Genomic DNA, 15,665 nt, shown 5'->3' on the forward strand with positions numbered 1-15,665 from the left:
TAATGATCTCATCTGTAGAGCTGGCTTAACTAATCCCTTGAGGTCTCTTACTTCTGCATTACAATGACTACAAAATCCACTTTTCTGGAAGAGAAGGCAATTTATGGATCTTTCACCTGAATCCCTTTTCCCTTAGAAAATTGGCATCATCAGCTTATAAACCCTAAGTGACAGAATCATGAATTGCCCTGAGTCAACATCCAGAATACTCATCTCTTCACAAAAAGCCTTCTACAAACCACTTGTCAGCAGCAGATCTCCTGAATTTATTGTTTAAATCCATACCGATTTTCTGCTGCCATCAATGCCACCCAACATACAACAGTGTATTCAGACCAAAAACCTCTCTTGTATTGCACCTACTCAGCAGTGGCCAAAAGCAGATGCCCACACACAATTAAGGAACAAAGCAAGAACATGGTGACATTTCCTCAAATACTCTCCCAGCCTGTCACATCATTCGAGAGACTGCTGCTGTGTATCAGTGCAGATATACAAGTACAAACAGCTCCAATTCCAGTAAGCACTGTTATGTAAATAACAAAAAAGGCTACAGAATGTATGAATGTAATAAGAATAGAAGAACTGGTTTATGGTTAGAACGAAACTATCAATTACAACTGCTTTCCATGTAGGTTGAAAACTACTTCTACTTATTAAACATCCGAATGGATGTATCTGGAATCAGAGATTCAGACATTCTTGAGCTGCAGCCTGTTCAAATCGAGATTACACCCTGCAGAGTACCCCAGAGCATCCCCTTCACGTTAGCGTTCCTATACATTACTGTCCTAGGAATCCCAGTGCACAGCCAATGGAAAGGAAAAACCCGCAAGAGACACTCTCAACAAAACCTGCCACCATCCTACCCCAAACTCCCTTCCATTTGGTGCTGCACACCAAGAAATAAGCTCCTGTTGTTTCCAGTGTACGATACCTGGAACTCCTTACTGAGAAGTGACAGGATGCCATAACCTGGGTACTGCTGCCTTTAACAGGACTAAGAAAACAAGTTCCACAACACAGAACTCAGGAGCTGCTGGTTTATGTAATACAATAGCATCCTCCCAGCATTTATTTTCATGGTTCCAACACAAAGCTGGTCATTATGAAAAACTTTTGATGCTTGTCTTCAATAACTCTTTCTTACTGTTTTCTTCAGGGAACGTGGCCGAATGGACCTCAGCCATCCATCTTCAGGAACCTGTACACCATGACCCAAGTCTTGCGGACATGCAAGTAAACGAATGATCAGAATTTGATTCTGCAGCTTCTGGTTTTGATTTTTCTTTTCTCTCCCATGTTGCAGGCAGCACACCCTAGAACTCCAGCGCTTTCCCAGCTGTTGAAGGGATCTCCATACCCATGCTGGCACTCTTGTCCCCACACACTGAGCTACATGCACATAGAGCTCTGCAATCCAATCTTCTTTCTCCAGGAAACCAGAATACAAAGAATTTCCATCTCTCTTTTGCAGAGATAATTTAGCATTAAAGAGCAAGCAAGTTCCAGAAAAGCACCTGCATATAATAAGCTTTTAAAACTTCATTGCAGCAGAACTCTGCAGCATCTTTAGGAAAGACAGATATTTAACTACCGAGTACGGCGTCCAAACAAGATGCATCCAAGATGTCTTAGACCAGGGAATGGCAAGGACAGATCGTCCTATTGATCGATCCCTATGGATGATTTTATGGACAGATCCCTATGGATCTCATCATAGGTGTCTTCAGTACAGGCAGAACAATTTCTACCAATGTTGTATGGTGTTGGGAGACATAAACCTTCACCATTCATAACATGAGCAATACTAGGAGAGGTGACACGCACTGAAGTTTCTCTATTTTCCAGCACATCTGACAGTGTATTGGTATTCAATTCTTTCTTTATTTAATCAGTCTTAAGTGACTTACCTTTAAGACTTCCATCTTAAACCCGCTGTCTGATGTAGGTCCATCAGGTATTTGCAAGGCCTGAACAAAGGCCTCTGTGAACTGCTGCACCACAGGAAAAATCAGGACTTTGGCTGCACCCTGGTTACAATCAATGCAAGCACAGGTGAATATTAGATACAAAACCCTCACGCCTGACAAGTAAAGCACTAGAACCAACAGAAATTGCACTTTTCTGCTACAAAATTGAAGAGAGAATCATGGCAACTGCAGAATGCTGCAAAGTCACATTAAGTGTTTTCAGGCACCACTTTGGCTCTCCCCTCATGGTGGGAACTAAGCTCAGCTGAATCCCACCCTTCAAAACCACAGAGCACAGACTGCTACAGAACACACACCTACATCTAAGCTAATCAGTTCAGACTCCAAAGAGAGATCCAGACGATCCAGTCCAAAGAGTCTCAGGAGTAGCGCACATCCTCCTAAAGAGGCACTTTCATTTGATGAGATGAATCATGCCCCGCACCCTGCCACCCGGGCACCCCTCAGGCTACAAAAGAAACCTGGGGTGACTACATCCCACACTAGCAATTACACTGCACCCTGAGGACGGCATTTATCTCCCTCCTGAGCCACCCTCCCCCAAACCAAACAAGCTCTTTGTGAGCCGAGTATCAACAGCTGGGCTGAAGATCACCATGATGATTCTTCCTAAGAAAATGCAGTAATTATTTTTCCAGATGTCAAAGCACTCCATAAGCAGTGCTTAGCAGAGTAAGTAATATTGGACAAAACCAATTTTATTGAGCTTATTTCTCATAACTGCATAGCTAAGACAGTACAGTTGTATGTTTAAATCAACTACGATATACCACCTTAGCAATTTATAAAAAGATTGCCTCTTTTTCTTTTTGTTTAAAGTCAAATTTCATTAGAAAAAGTTTTGTATACAATGTAAAGGACATTTTCAGCCCTCCTCCAGAATAAGCCAGCAGGGAGCTACTGCTATCTTTTGGGTGCTGGTACCAGCTGCATGATATTATTGCACAAGTAACCTTGTCAGCGCAGTACAGATATAGTGTAATTATCAGAACTTCCCAAAAGTCTGCACTGAATAGCTCCCTGTACAAACAGGGAGGAAACAGCAGATATAGCCACTCGGCATCAACCAGCTGCTAGACTGAGAATCACCCTTTCCTATCCTCACCCCCCAAAAAGTTAAAAAGAACAATTTACTGTCTGGGCAGTGCTGGGAAACCCCCTTGTGAAAGGCCATATATAATGCAGATGTGCTCAGAGCCAGACAGGAGACTCATGTATAAAGCTGCTTAACTGTATTTCTTTCTTAACAGCTATTCTTCTAAAATTTGGTTTGGTTTGGTTTCCACCACCCTTTTAGGGACAAGCAGCTAACATGCATGCTGAAGCAACTGATGGAGTTCCCGGAGCTTGTAACCAATGCATCGCCCAAGGGCCAGAAAAATGCCTGTGGTAACCCAGAGGGCCAAGGCCTGGCAGCTCATCGGGACACACGGTTCACCTGGAGACTGGAAGCTATGACAGGGATTTCCAAACAAAGGGATGACACACTATCTCCTCCCCATACCGACTGCCCTTTCTCTGAGCTGTTCCAAGCACATCTGTTGATATGTCACAAGTTAAACTTAATTATGGAAACCAAGTCGCATTATCAAGGCATGCATGTAAAGGAGGGAGTTAGCCACTTTACATGTCTTAAATTACAGCCTCTTCCCCAGAATTACAGCTGACAGAGTATATCATTCTCTAACACCTCATTTTCCTATTAACGATGATTTAAAACCTTGCTCAGTTTGAATTCAATGTATGTAGTGCAGTAAGTTAAACTCTTGCCTTTTCCAATTCCTCCATGTTACAGATCATATGGGCACATGTGGTAAATATCTCCACTGCACGTGACCTTGTGCGAATACCATACACCTAGAAAAAAGTTTAAATAATAGATCAGCAACACAAGGTACTTTTATTTTCTTTAATTTTCTTTTAATTGTATTTATTTTTTGCTTTAACTCGATTCTCTTATTTTATCATTGGCTTCAACATTTCTGCTGAAACATTAGCTGCCATAAACTATCACATCATCAAGAAAATTCTTTAAGTATAACTCATACTACAGTACAGCTTAACCATTAAATCTGGAGTTTCTCTGCTCCAAGAAACATTCCCAATAATGGCATTCGGTACCAACTTAATAGTGAAGACCATACCTCTGCCATTGTGAAAATTTTGTACATCTCCGGAAGAATAACAGGAGCAACAAGTGGCATCTGTGTGTCTGTCACTTCCCGTGTAAATTCTAGAAAATGGAAAAAGAAGGGAAGTTTTTCTTTCATATAAGAAAACAAATTTGTAGGCAACAGCAACAACAGCATCTTTGGGAAACATGAAGCATACTGGAAACATGTTGATTTGTATTTGACTAGACCAGCGTCATCTGGCCTACCCATGGCCATCCTTAAAGGCAAGCAGAAAAATATCACGCTAAAAATTGCAGTTATCTGGAAAACACGGTGTAACAATTAATGTTGCTTCTGAGCTATAAACCTGTAGCACAGAACCTTCTCCCTTAGCTTTCATGACATGTACTGGGTGTGCAATTCAACAGTGACCAACAGGCATCATACCCAGGAGAAGAGAAGCAGCAAATTCCAATTTCTTCAATTTGGAGTGAAAAGCAATAGGATACCAAGGTAAGGAAAAGCCTAAACTGCTCCTTACACCAGCCTTGCCAAAGCTCTCGCATACACATACCTGTAAGCACTCTCATGGCTCCATGCACTGCATTCACATCTCCACTAACCAGCATCTCCATCAAGAGATTGAAAAGCTCAGGCCAGGCTTCGGGCCAGTCCCAGTGGGCTATTGCTGAAACTGCATAAGCAACACTCGAGCGCACTTTGCTGATCGACTCTCTCAGCCCATTGGGTAGGAGCTCCCTAATAGCAACTTTTGCCTGTAGAGAATAACATAATTTAGCGAAACAGATGCCCAGTCATAAAACAATTTAATAGAATTTTTATACTTATGACTGTATCCTGATATTGATTCAATATTGTTTTTACAAAATGAACACTCATGAGACAAACAAACCTTGCGCACTCCACCCCGTAATTTTTTTTATGGAAAACTGCACGGTGTGTTTTAATGTAGCACTCTTCTCACACAGAGCGCTTGGCCAAGCATACAGTAAATAGCTCACAGCTGAAATTAGATAGGATGTGGATATCAACATGGAAGACATCCAGAGTTAGCCGAGATAAATCCCAGCTTCAGTGTCAGGGACTATGTTTGCTTACTTTGGAAGATTTTAGTAAACAAGAACTAGTCACCCAACCATGAACGGATGGGAATAAAAAGCCAGCACTACTGGGGCATAATTCACAAGATCTATTTCAAGCTACTATCTCTGGATGGGATGAATCATGCCTTAGATGTGAAAGACGGTCCAGTCAACAGACAAAGTGGCAAAGGGCTAGAATCTCCGGCCATTTTAGCTGTTTGATACTCCTACTGAACAGATTTTTAATGAAACCCAGCAGACATTTAAAGTGAAATTTGTCATGGGAAAAAAGCCTTTAAGTCCCAAGCTGAAAAACACAAGATTTAGCAAATCTCCGAAAAAAGACTGCCAGAATCAGTATTTGTAAAGCTTACAAAGTAGCTTTCTTCTAGTCTTGCTCTTGCAGCAGAAACATTACGGCTGAACTTTTCCTACAGAAATTAGCCCAAGCTTCTCAAGTCTAGTGCTGTTTTAAGCAACTGAAAACAGATTTTCAAAGTGGAAAATGTCAGAAAACCTTAACTGAAGCCATTAATCCTCATAATACACAAGGGCACTGGCACTTTTTAAACCACCCACAAAATTAATATTCTTGATGGATAAAGTGCCTCAAAGTAGACAACATGAAACCAAATCTTACCCTTTCTGTGGTCTCTGGAGGTCTAAACTTTTCCGACTGAGAACACCAGTGAGTTTCCACATACTGTTTCAAAATGACAGATGCTAGCTGTATTAGAAGAGAGGTCAAGAATCAGTAACAAATCCTGCAACCACGGCAAGCGTCACCCCTGACCCGTTTGCTCAGCCTCCTGTCCCACCATGCTGCTTTTAGAGGGGCAACAGGGCTTGCCAAAAATGCAAAAAAGTCTCTGTGAAATGGACAAAGAAAAGCTACAGCAGTAAAAAGATAAACTGATGGCCATACATGGAGCAATAGACTCAATACATGGAGTAAAAAATGCTATTTACAAAAAAAGGTAAGTATATAACACCTGGATAATGTTGAAAGGGAAAGTAACAACTCTAGAGATATGTAAAAGAAAACGGAGAAGCAACCTCCAATTTTTCACCTGGAAACACGAGAGGATATTTTTAAAAGCCAAGGAAATGACCACCAAAATTCCTTCTACAGTTACAGATAAACTCACCTGACGGATGGCCAGAGCTCCCTGGGGATCTACAGTCAGTTCTGCTAAATGAACACCAAATTCTGCAAGAAAAATAAATAAATAAATAAATGTTGGTATCATAGCTTTTATTCCCACACAGCAAAACTCATCAAGATTTTTGGAGAAAGACATCATACCAATTGAATGACTCATATGGGGGAAGGAGAAGACAATTCCAAAGCATAGCTACTCAAATGAATCATAAGCATTAATGCTCCCTTATGCTCTCTGCACAAACTTCATTTATTTTCTCAGCATCTTATTTCTTTCTCTCATGGGCAAAACATTTTGCAACACAGGTTAATAACAAGCAAATGATCTACAACTTTAACAACAACAAAAAAAATATCTTATCTACAATGTAAAAGCATTAGTCAAATTCCTACATGAGGGATGCATGGATAAGATCCACGATGGAGTAAGACAGCAGACTGTCAGCCAGCAGTTCCTTTTCAGACAACCCGGGTTCATCCAGAGAGTGATTTGGAAACATCACTTCAGCTGTCCCAAAACACACCCTAAGACAGCTCAGAACACACCAAGCACCTTCCAGAGCAAACACTGACAGAGCACACCGACACCAGGAACCGCCTGTACAATCATTCGGCTGCGGGACCTTCTCCATCCAGAAATTTGTCCCACAAAAAAAAAAAAGGCAAAATTAAAATGCTTGTACCAATTCTGCTGATGACTGAGCACAGGAAATAAAAACCAGGAAGAGCAGCTGTTCTGGCATGGTAAATCCACATGCTTCAATAAATTTGCTTAAAACTGCAACTTTAAGTTCCGGGTAGCTAATAACTGTACCAAGTACTTAATTTAATTTCACTAGCCTGCTTAAGAAATGCATGTGAGGTTTTAGTTCTAGAAACTGTGGAGCAGAAGGTATGCCCCGAGGTCCTGACCCCCCTGGACAGGTTAAATGTGCTGACAGCATCCCTGACAAAAAAGTCTTGAAAATTCTTCTCAAATAGAGTTCTGTAACTTTTCTTGGCAGCATATTTGAGTGCTTCACAAATGCAGTTATCTGAGTTTCTCCTAATATCCACCTCACTCGTAAGAAGCTTTTCTGGGTTGGGAGATAATTGCCTCTCACTTTTCCATGCTTACACTGAACATGCCCGGTTCCTTCAACCTTTCTTCATTGATCATGCATTTTAAAAAAGAGGAAAATACCCTCTTATCTGAGCTGCAAAAGCAGGGAGCTTCATTCTCAGAAGTACTTAACATAATACTCCTCTTAACTGTAGCAGTAACTACTCTTCTAGCTGTCTGCAATATTCCAGACCTGAACATGGTATTGCATTTCAGCCACATTTTTAAAGGGTATAAATGAACTAGGAAGCTGGAATAAATGCAATGGCTTCACATAGCTGCAACTCACTACTATGATTATTTTGCAATCTTTACATCTGTTTGCACATATGCATTTGATTTTTTTTACCCTTTTCATACAGTACTCTGCACTTGATTTACAATACTTGTTTCAGTGATTTTAGGTCATCTCTCCAATTCTTCAACATCTTTTTAATTCTGCTCTCCAAGCAGACTGCAGTGCTGTGGTTGGTAAACTAGAGGTGTACTCACTACTGCAGCGACCAAGAGCTCTGCCTTAGAAGTCCCTTGGGTTTGACAATAAGCCACTGATTACGCACAGGTTTTCAGCCAACTGTGCATCTTAAAAATATTACAAAACTGTATCTTCTTAACAGATAAATGACCATTGCGGCAAACTCATATCAGGAATACTACTGAACTCAGATCATTTATACCCAGCGCTTGCTTGTTTAAGCAGTAAGCCAGGTCTCCCGTCAAACAAAAATTAGATGAATTTATTGAGAACAGATCATATAAAACAGTATTAGCTGTGTAGCATCTAGTTATCCTGTTATGTTACAGACACTGGCAAGCTGTTTAATGAGCTGGTCCAAGAACCTTTCCAGGGATTGAAATTACACTGGCTCCTCTTTTCTCAAAGAATTAATTTATTATTGTTTTCTTCCCAGTTGACTAGGAACTTTCTATCTTTATCACGGGTAACTGCGGCTCAAATGCATCTCTTGATAAGCACTTCCTCCACTTATATTTTGTAGATTTGAGATATCAGAAACATCAAGTTTTCTTCCCAAGATAAAGGCTGTAAAAACAAGAGATTAGAAATTTTAATGAAGGGTTTGGCGTAGGGAACAGTTAGCAAACACATTTCCTCCCAGCTCTGCTTCTCCTCTTCATTAACCTCATTTCCAATTCTCCTTCACAACCAAGCTCCATCTACCGCCTAACCAGTTTACAGAACCTCTTCACCCCCAACTTTTTGGAGAAATTAAGGCAAACCAAACAAAAAAAATGGTATTAAGCAAGCAGAGAGGAATAAACAAGCAGGACTTTCTACTGGATCACTGTACTTCACCATCCTGCCGTGTCGAAGTGGGACAGTACCAATTGGTCCAGCTCAGCTACAGGTCCCTTTTTGTTGTCTCTGCTGGGGGCAGAGACAGGCAGTGGTGGAGGAAGAAGCCATGGTAGCTGCTGCGGCCATCCCAGGTGAATCCACTGCCCCACAGCTGCTGACACTCCAAATTAAAACAACATTCAGTTTGCAGAGACCCAGATCTCACAACTGTAGCAGCATCAGAAATCGAGTTCCCTTTACCCAACATCTGCTCACCCCTTGTGCACCGCAGTCTTCAGCTACACAGGCGCAGGGAACGTTTTCCACAGGACTGATTTTCAATAACATCATCATAAAGTAATTCTGGTTGAAAGGGACCTCAGGAGGTCATCCTGTCCAACCTCCTGCTCAAACCAAGGTCAGCCACGACGTCAGACCGGTGCAGAAAATTAAGGGAATCTGCAGACGGACTAAAATAAAATACCAAGCAAGTACCTAATGCTTAGCCATAGTTTTTACACATTACAAATGCACTTCTTTGAGAAACTTCTTCAGCATCCATCATGACGCTCAACAACTACTCCAAAAGCACTCTTCTTTTTCAGCCCACCTCTGAAAACTACAACTGCATTCTCCTCATTTCTCAGCAAAGGACAGAAAGATTAAGACCAGTCTTCTCCAGCAGCCGTGATGGCTTTAGGTACCTCACTTGAAATGCTTTCTTCACAACTCCACATTACACTCAACATGCCTGCAGCATTTCACAGTGCAAATAATGGCATTTGCTGCTGTGAAACCCTTTCCTCCTGAAAGTCTCATATCACATGTCCCAATATGGCCATTTATTTCGATTTTCCTGCTAAAACATCAGTTCAATGTTGAAATGTTAACTCCTGTTAAAAATTGAGCTTGATTTATCCATTCAGAGGATTTCCCCCCATTTCTGCCCATCATCCACTCTACTATGATTCAAGTTGCAGCTAAGAGACCACATATTGTGGTCATATTTGTAAATTCTCCAGAATCCCTCCTTCCACACAATACTCAAGTTTTTATGACATAAAATCATGTATTCAAGGAGGTACCCAATGCAATAAAAAACTCGCCCTCAAAGCCATATATGCATTAAAACAGTTAAGTCCGGAAGGAACCACCCATAAAAACCACCCAGAGAAATTACGCTGAACTGGTGAAGCACAAGCAACGCTACGAGTTTCGTGCTATCACTGTACCTATAGCTGTTCTCCTGATACAAACGGACAACAAACTGTATCATGAAAATATCATCAGAGAATCAACGGAGTTTTAAAGTGTCAAACTAAATGGGCTGAGCCACCTACTCTGGAAGAGAAGATACTGAAAGAACCTTTACAAGACCCATAAAGCCAATATTCAAATCTGAGATCATGTTCAAATCAAAGCACTAGTTGTCTCCAGCACAGAACTAGTCCCAAACAAGATGGACAAGAAACTTTAAAGAGGGTGAGCGTGCCCAGACTGACACAAGTCCATTTGCCAAGGTCAGCACCATCTTCACAGCCACCTGCATATCTCAGCTTCTGGCAACAAATGACCTTGCAATGGACTGAGCTGAAGACGCCTTTTCATACGCAAGATGACACAACATAAGCCACACTGAAGACAGCCTTATAAACGCCTTGTCTACCTCCAAAAAGCGCAAACAGAGACACAATGTAGACGGGCATAAGAGCCATTGGACAGCCTGGAGCCATACAAGAGCTGATAGCTCAGAGACTTAATACTGTCACCATTAAACATCAAACTTGTTATCTAACCAGGCAAGGGGGTAGCAGCATTTTTCAATTGTGTAAGATGTTAGCATTAATACTCCTTATCAGCATAATTTAGAGGAATGTGTTACAGACACTGCTCCTCTTCATAGGGTTGAAGTACGGTCCCTCCTGGTGGACGTGTACCTCCTTCAGAGTGACACTGTCCCTGCTCTGACATTCCTGGGAATGCCTTGGCCTCCATATGTGTTCTCCAATACAGTAAGACCTAGAGGAAAAGATTATTTTTACACATTATGGAATTACCCTCAAGTCATATGGCATCAGCCATAGCGCACACGTGTATACCATCAGAGGTGGTGTATGGGGTTACCTGGATGGACTAGATAAAAGGGGAATAGAAACACTATCCCCACTTCACCGGGAACAAGTCAATGGTGGAGGTCGAGCCAAGTTAGACACACACACGCACTGCTCCACAACCCAGAGCTCTCAATTCCCCTGCCTTCCCCCTGAAGAGTCTCAGGCATTGCTTTTATTTATTTTCCAATAAAACCTAAAGATAACAAAGATCACCAGGTGAACTTTCATCTTCCCCAAGACCCACAATAATGCATCTCCCACCCCCAAGCTATCAGGTGCTGCCTATTTCTACACTTTTTCAGCAGACAGAAGACACAGAAGCAGAGAAGAGATTGAGTCACTGGGGACATGCTTGGAGGTTGCAAATGGGTGACATGGCAGGAAGAAACTGCCACCATGTCCTTACTCCAGAGCTGATGTCCTGCATTCCTCCAGAACAGCTGTATTGAGTCAGACAGGAGACTCCCCTTGGACAGGTCAGCCTGTTCCAGAGACGTACCTCTGACTGTGTATTTCTACCCACCCCTTGTACAAGCACTGGCCAGATCCATTATCAACCCACTCCAGGGAGCTCGACTGCATCCTCCCAAAAAACTGACCCAACTCCACCTGGCTAAACCCTGCATGGAACAGAGCAAGTGGTAGCACGGGGCAGCACACAACACACAGGGAGAGCACACTGTAGTATTGGCTTAACCATATTACACAACCCAACCCGCAAGCAGCTTAAGAAAAGAGGTGAGGACAGAGCAACGCTTCCCCCAGCACACCCTCGGAAATCTTGGCCTTGGGAATCTCCTGAAGCAGGTGTTTGTTTCCAAACAGTGTGTGTAATAGTTCTGGATGAGTTTTTTCCTCCAGGAATATTAAACGGTTTTCAAACTATTTCTACCTCTAACATCCAACAGCAATGAGTTCCTCAGTTTGCACACTGGGGGAGGCAACCTACTTCCTTTTGCTCATTTCAGGTTCATTTTCATCTGATCTTCGCTTTACAAGAAGTCACAAATAATCACTCCTCACTCACCTTCTCTGTCGCTTATGATTTTAGAGCCTCCATCTCTGCTCTTTCCCAGGCAGAAAAGTCAATGTATTTGCTCCTTTTGAGAATAGAACCTTTTCCACACCTCTGTGAATGTCTCTGTGCTGCATTTTTACTGCCTTGCTTTAGCCCTCCTGAGAGCAGCAAGCCAGTAATGCATGCGGCACTCGGGCTGCAGAAGCATGAGGAATTTATGTCGCGCTTTGTTCTCTGTTCCCTCCTTAACGGTCCATTTGACTTTCTGAGCACGGCAGAGCAGTGAATGGGTATTTTCAGGAAACTCTCCACACTGACAATAGGATCTCTTTTCCCAGTGACAATAGTTAGGACAGCCCATACTTTTTAAGGTATGATCTGGGCTATCTCCTCCTCCCCCAGCATTACTTTGCTGACCAACACTGACCTACAAGTACCATTTGCACACTCAACTCACTCTTGTGAAATCATTTTGTAATTTTTGCCACCGATTCTCACTCTGGCCAGACTGAGCAGCACTATCAGCAACTTTGTCACACCACTATTCACTCTTTTCCACATCATTTAGACTTGCTGAGCAGTCCATCTTCACACGGGACTCTTGACTATCTCCCTCCAGTGTGAAACATGACCAGTCACTTCTACCTCTTGCCTTCAAGCTTTTAATCAGTTCTTAATTCAAGTGCTGTCTGCAGCAGTTCAGTTTATTCAAAATGTTTCAGTAAGGGAATTTTCTAAAGCTTTTTGGCAGTCCCAGGACTCCTTCAAACAGCTCTTCTATTAAACAGAGATTGACTCTGCCCCAACAATGTCATGTACCCTGCTCTCCTCATTCCAACTCTTGACATAATTTTAACTATTACAGACAGTGCAAAAGCCACACTGACTCACCTGTAATAACCTCAACATTCACCCCTCTACTCCTCACCTTAGAGCCCTTACTAAAAACTGTCCTGTGCTTACCAACTTATATTTATCTGGTTCCTAAGTGATCTTAAGTGCCAAGTTTTACAGCATAATTCATAGTACAGTAATTTAATGTGAGTCCCTTTAAAACTCTTGGAGATGCATCCTGTAGCACTTGCTGTTTAAAGTAAACTGCTAAGTGCAACTGCTCCTACTCATGCTTCAACTTGATGCGGACCCTCCAACATGTCTCCTGTAGAGGCCCTTCAATGTGGCAAGTTAAGTCAACACCAGCACAAGGAATTCAGCTTTTCTGCAGCCTTATACTCCTTGAATGTACCTTGCAAACTTCAGTCACCTAGTGGCTATGAAAACCTCTGAAATGCTTTCTGCTTCTGCAGCATTTGAAAGCATCGTAAGTTTGTTTTTTTTTTCAAGAAGTATTTTCTCTTTTTTTTTGCCTACCTTCGCTTATTTGTCATTAAAAATGACGATATTTGTGCTCTTGTCTACTGCCTTCACTTTCAGCATCTTCTTTACACTGCTTAATGATACTACATTCTTTGTTTCTTTGAAGTACTTCTGATACACACGAGCTACATTTCTTTACCTCAATAATACAGTGTTGGCAAACACTCTATTCCTTTAGCTCCTCCTCTTTGTTTTTACAAGTTTCTTCATACCAAAGACAGCACAGAAAGGAGAATATACTTTATTCCTCCCATGCTGCTTGACTAGGACAAGAGAGGAGGAATCACAGAAGCGCAGAATAATTCAGCTGAAAGAGACCTCAGGAGGTTTCCAGTCCAACCCCCATGACCAAAGCTGCATCAGATCAGGTTGCTCAGAGCACTTTCTAGGCAGGTCTGAAGAGACACTCAAGGATGGAAACAGCATAGCTTCTACAGACAATCTGCTCCAAAGCTTGGCTCTCCTCAGTGATAAAATTTCTCCTTATATTCAGTCTGAATCTCTTGTCTGTTTGTGCCTGTTTTCCTTCATCCCTTCCCACCCCCCCAGCATCTTGACAACCACACTTACCAGAAGCTGCTGTCAGATCCACCCCCAAAATGCTCTTGTCTCCATAGGAAAACCCCTCTCCCCCAGCACCTCCTCATGTGGCAAGTGCTGCAGTTCCCCAGCCGACTTGATGGCCCTTTGCTAAAATCATTCCTGTTCATTGCCATCCTTCTTGCACTCGGGGGGTGGGAGCAAAACTGGACAAGTATTCCAGATGCAGTCTAACAAGTGCTGACTAGAGAGAGCTGATCACTGCCTCTGACCCTGTTCTTACAGCCCGGGATGCAGGGGGGATGCAGGCGGCCTCCAGGGCACACTGTCCAGCTCACTGGCTACCAAGATTTCCAGGCCCTTTGCCACAAAGTTGCTCCCCAGCCAGGCAGTGCCTGACCTGTATCCCTGTGGTGGGTTCTCCTATCCCAGGTGCAGAACTTGGTATCTGTTCTTGCTGAATTTCAGAAGGTTCCTCTTGGTCTGTTCCTGCAGGGCTCTCTGGATGGCAGCCCTGCCCTCGAGGACATCAACTGCCTCCCCTCCAGTTTGGTGTCACCTGCAAAGTGCACGAGAGGGTATTCTGCATCCTGTATTCTGTGACCTGTGCAGTTCTGGGATTGCAACCACAGAGAAGTATTGAGTGACTTTAGAGTATCTGTAAAACAGTGAAAAAACTGAAGCACAGACGACTCCACTCCTCTTACCCTTAGCGTTATCCACCAAACATTAATTCTGTTGCATTCCTGGGCTCTCAAAGGGACCTTAGGGACATCCATCACCTAGAGCCCTCCAAAAATATTCTTTTCTGGAAATCTGTTAATCAAGCCATTACACAAACTTTCCATTTAATTTCTTGTGGTAAGATTCAGACTGTTCGGGGGAAAAAGTTGCCACTGAAGAGCACGCAGAAGATGGTAGTAGTTTTGCAAGGCAAAGGCTCTGTGGCTAAACGAACCTCACAGCACTTCCAGACTCGCACTACTGCAACGCCATCAAATCGCTCATTAAAACCTCCTATAGCTGCAACAGCAATACACAGTTTCCCCATAATGTGTAAAGGAAGACCTAACCTTAGTGTTACAAGCACATGTTAAGGGACTGCAAAACAAGAAACATTTTATCAAATTATTTCCCTTCCTTTCATGGCTCCAGTCTTATTCCCAGACTAACATAATCACAACACTATTCTTGACCCAGTCACGCCCTTACATCTTCCTTCTCTTTACCATAAGCTTCCTTTGACAACATTTCTGAGCTAAAGTTCAGGAGTAGAAAAACTTTAAAACACTTCACAAAACAGTTTCAGAATGGCAAACTCAGACAACGGTAAGGCAAAATTGCCAGGAGGGTCCACGAACTAACTGCCAGGCCACAGGCACAACTGAGGGCCAAGGGCTGCAGTGCCAAGCTCTCCAGAGCCCAGCTCCCATCACAGCAGACTACCTGCAAAGCTTCCAGTGGTTTCCACAAATTGCAGTTCTTTAGGATGGGTCATAAAATTTGAGCTGAAGTGAAATAAAACATTACCATCAACAGGTTTTGAAGCTTCCACCCAGGAAAAGCATCAAGTGTATGAGCTAGCTTAGTGTCACCATAAAAAGGCCGGATAAGTAATGGAATAATTGGAGACACTGATTGAATTTGGGGTGCTTGCTCTTTTAAGCTCTGTCTTTTCAAAGCCATAGACCGGTTGCCATCCAGCTCCAGTGCCTTACATGTCCTCAGCTGTCCACAACAAATAATGGAGCCCCCGCATAGGAAGTTCACGTAAGACGAATGTACATCTATGTCCTGACCACTCAACCTAAAAATCACCATATACAGATGACGACCTGCAGGAC

General features: G+C 42.6%; 1 protein-coding gene across 1 annotated transcript in view; it reads right to left on the reverse strand.

Moving 5' to 3' along the window:
- Positions 1-11,468, reverse strand: part of IPO9 (importin 9) — a 34,702-nt gene extending 23,234 nt beyond the window's left edge. The window contains exons 1-9 of the mRNA XM_009881345.1: positions 11,386-11,468; positions 10,710-10,791; positions 8,399-8,459; positions 6,360-6,421; positions 5,852-5,938; positions 4,683-4,884; positions 4,139-4,227; positions 3,765-3,851; positions 1,914-2,033 (exon numbers count right to left, since the gene is read on the reverse strand). Of these exons, the coding sequence (XP_009879647.1) occupies positions 1,914-2,033; positions 3,765-3,851; positions 4,139-4,227; positions 4,683-4,884; positions 5,852-5,938; positions 6,360-6,421; positions 8,399-8,459; positions 10,710-10,791; positions 11,386-11,468 (873 nt within the window). The remainder of the gene's footprint in view (positions 1-1,913; positions 2,034-3,764; positions 3,852-4,138; positions 4,228-4,682; positions 4,885-5,851; positions 5,939-6,359; positions 6,422-8,398; positions 8,460-10,709; positions 10,792-11,385) is intronic.
- Positions 11,469-15,665: the final 4,197 nt, after the last annotated feature.

The sequence above is a fragment of the Charadrius vociferus genome, unplaced genomic scaffold, assembly GCF_000708025.1.
Source record: "Charadrius vociferus isolate BGI_N301 unplaced genomic scaffold, ASM70802v2 scaffold333, whole genome shotgun sequence".
NCBI classification, from domain to species: domain Eukaryota; kingdom Metazoa; phylum Chordata; class Aves; order Charadriiformes; family Charadriidae; genus Charadrius; species Charadrius vociferus.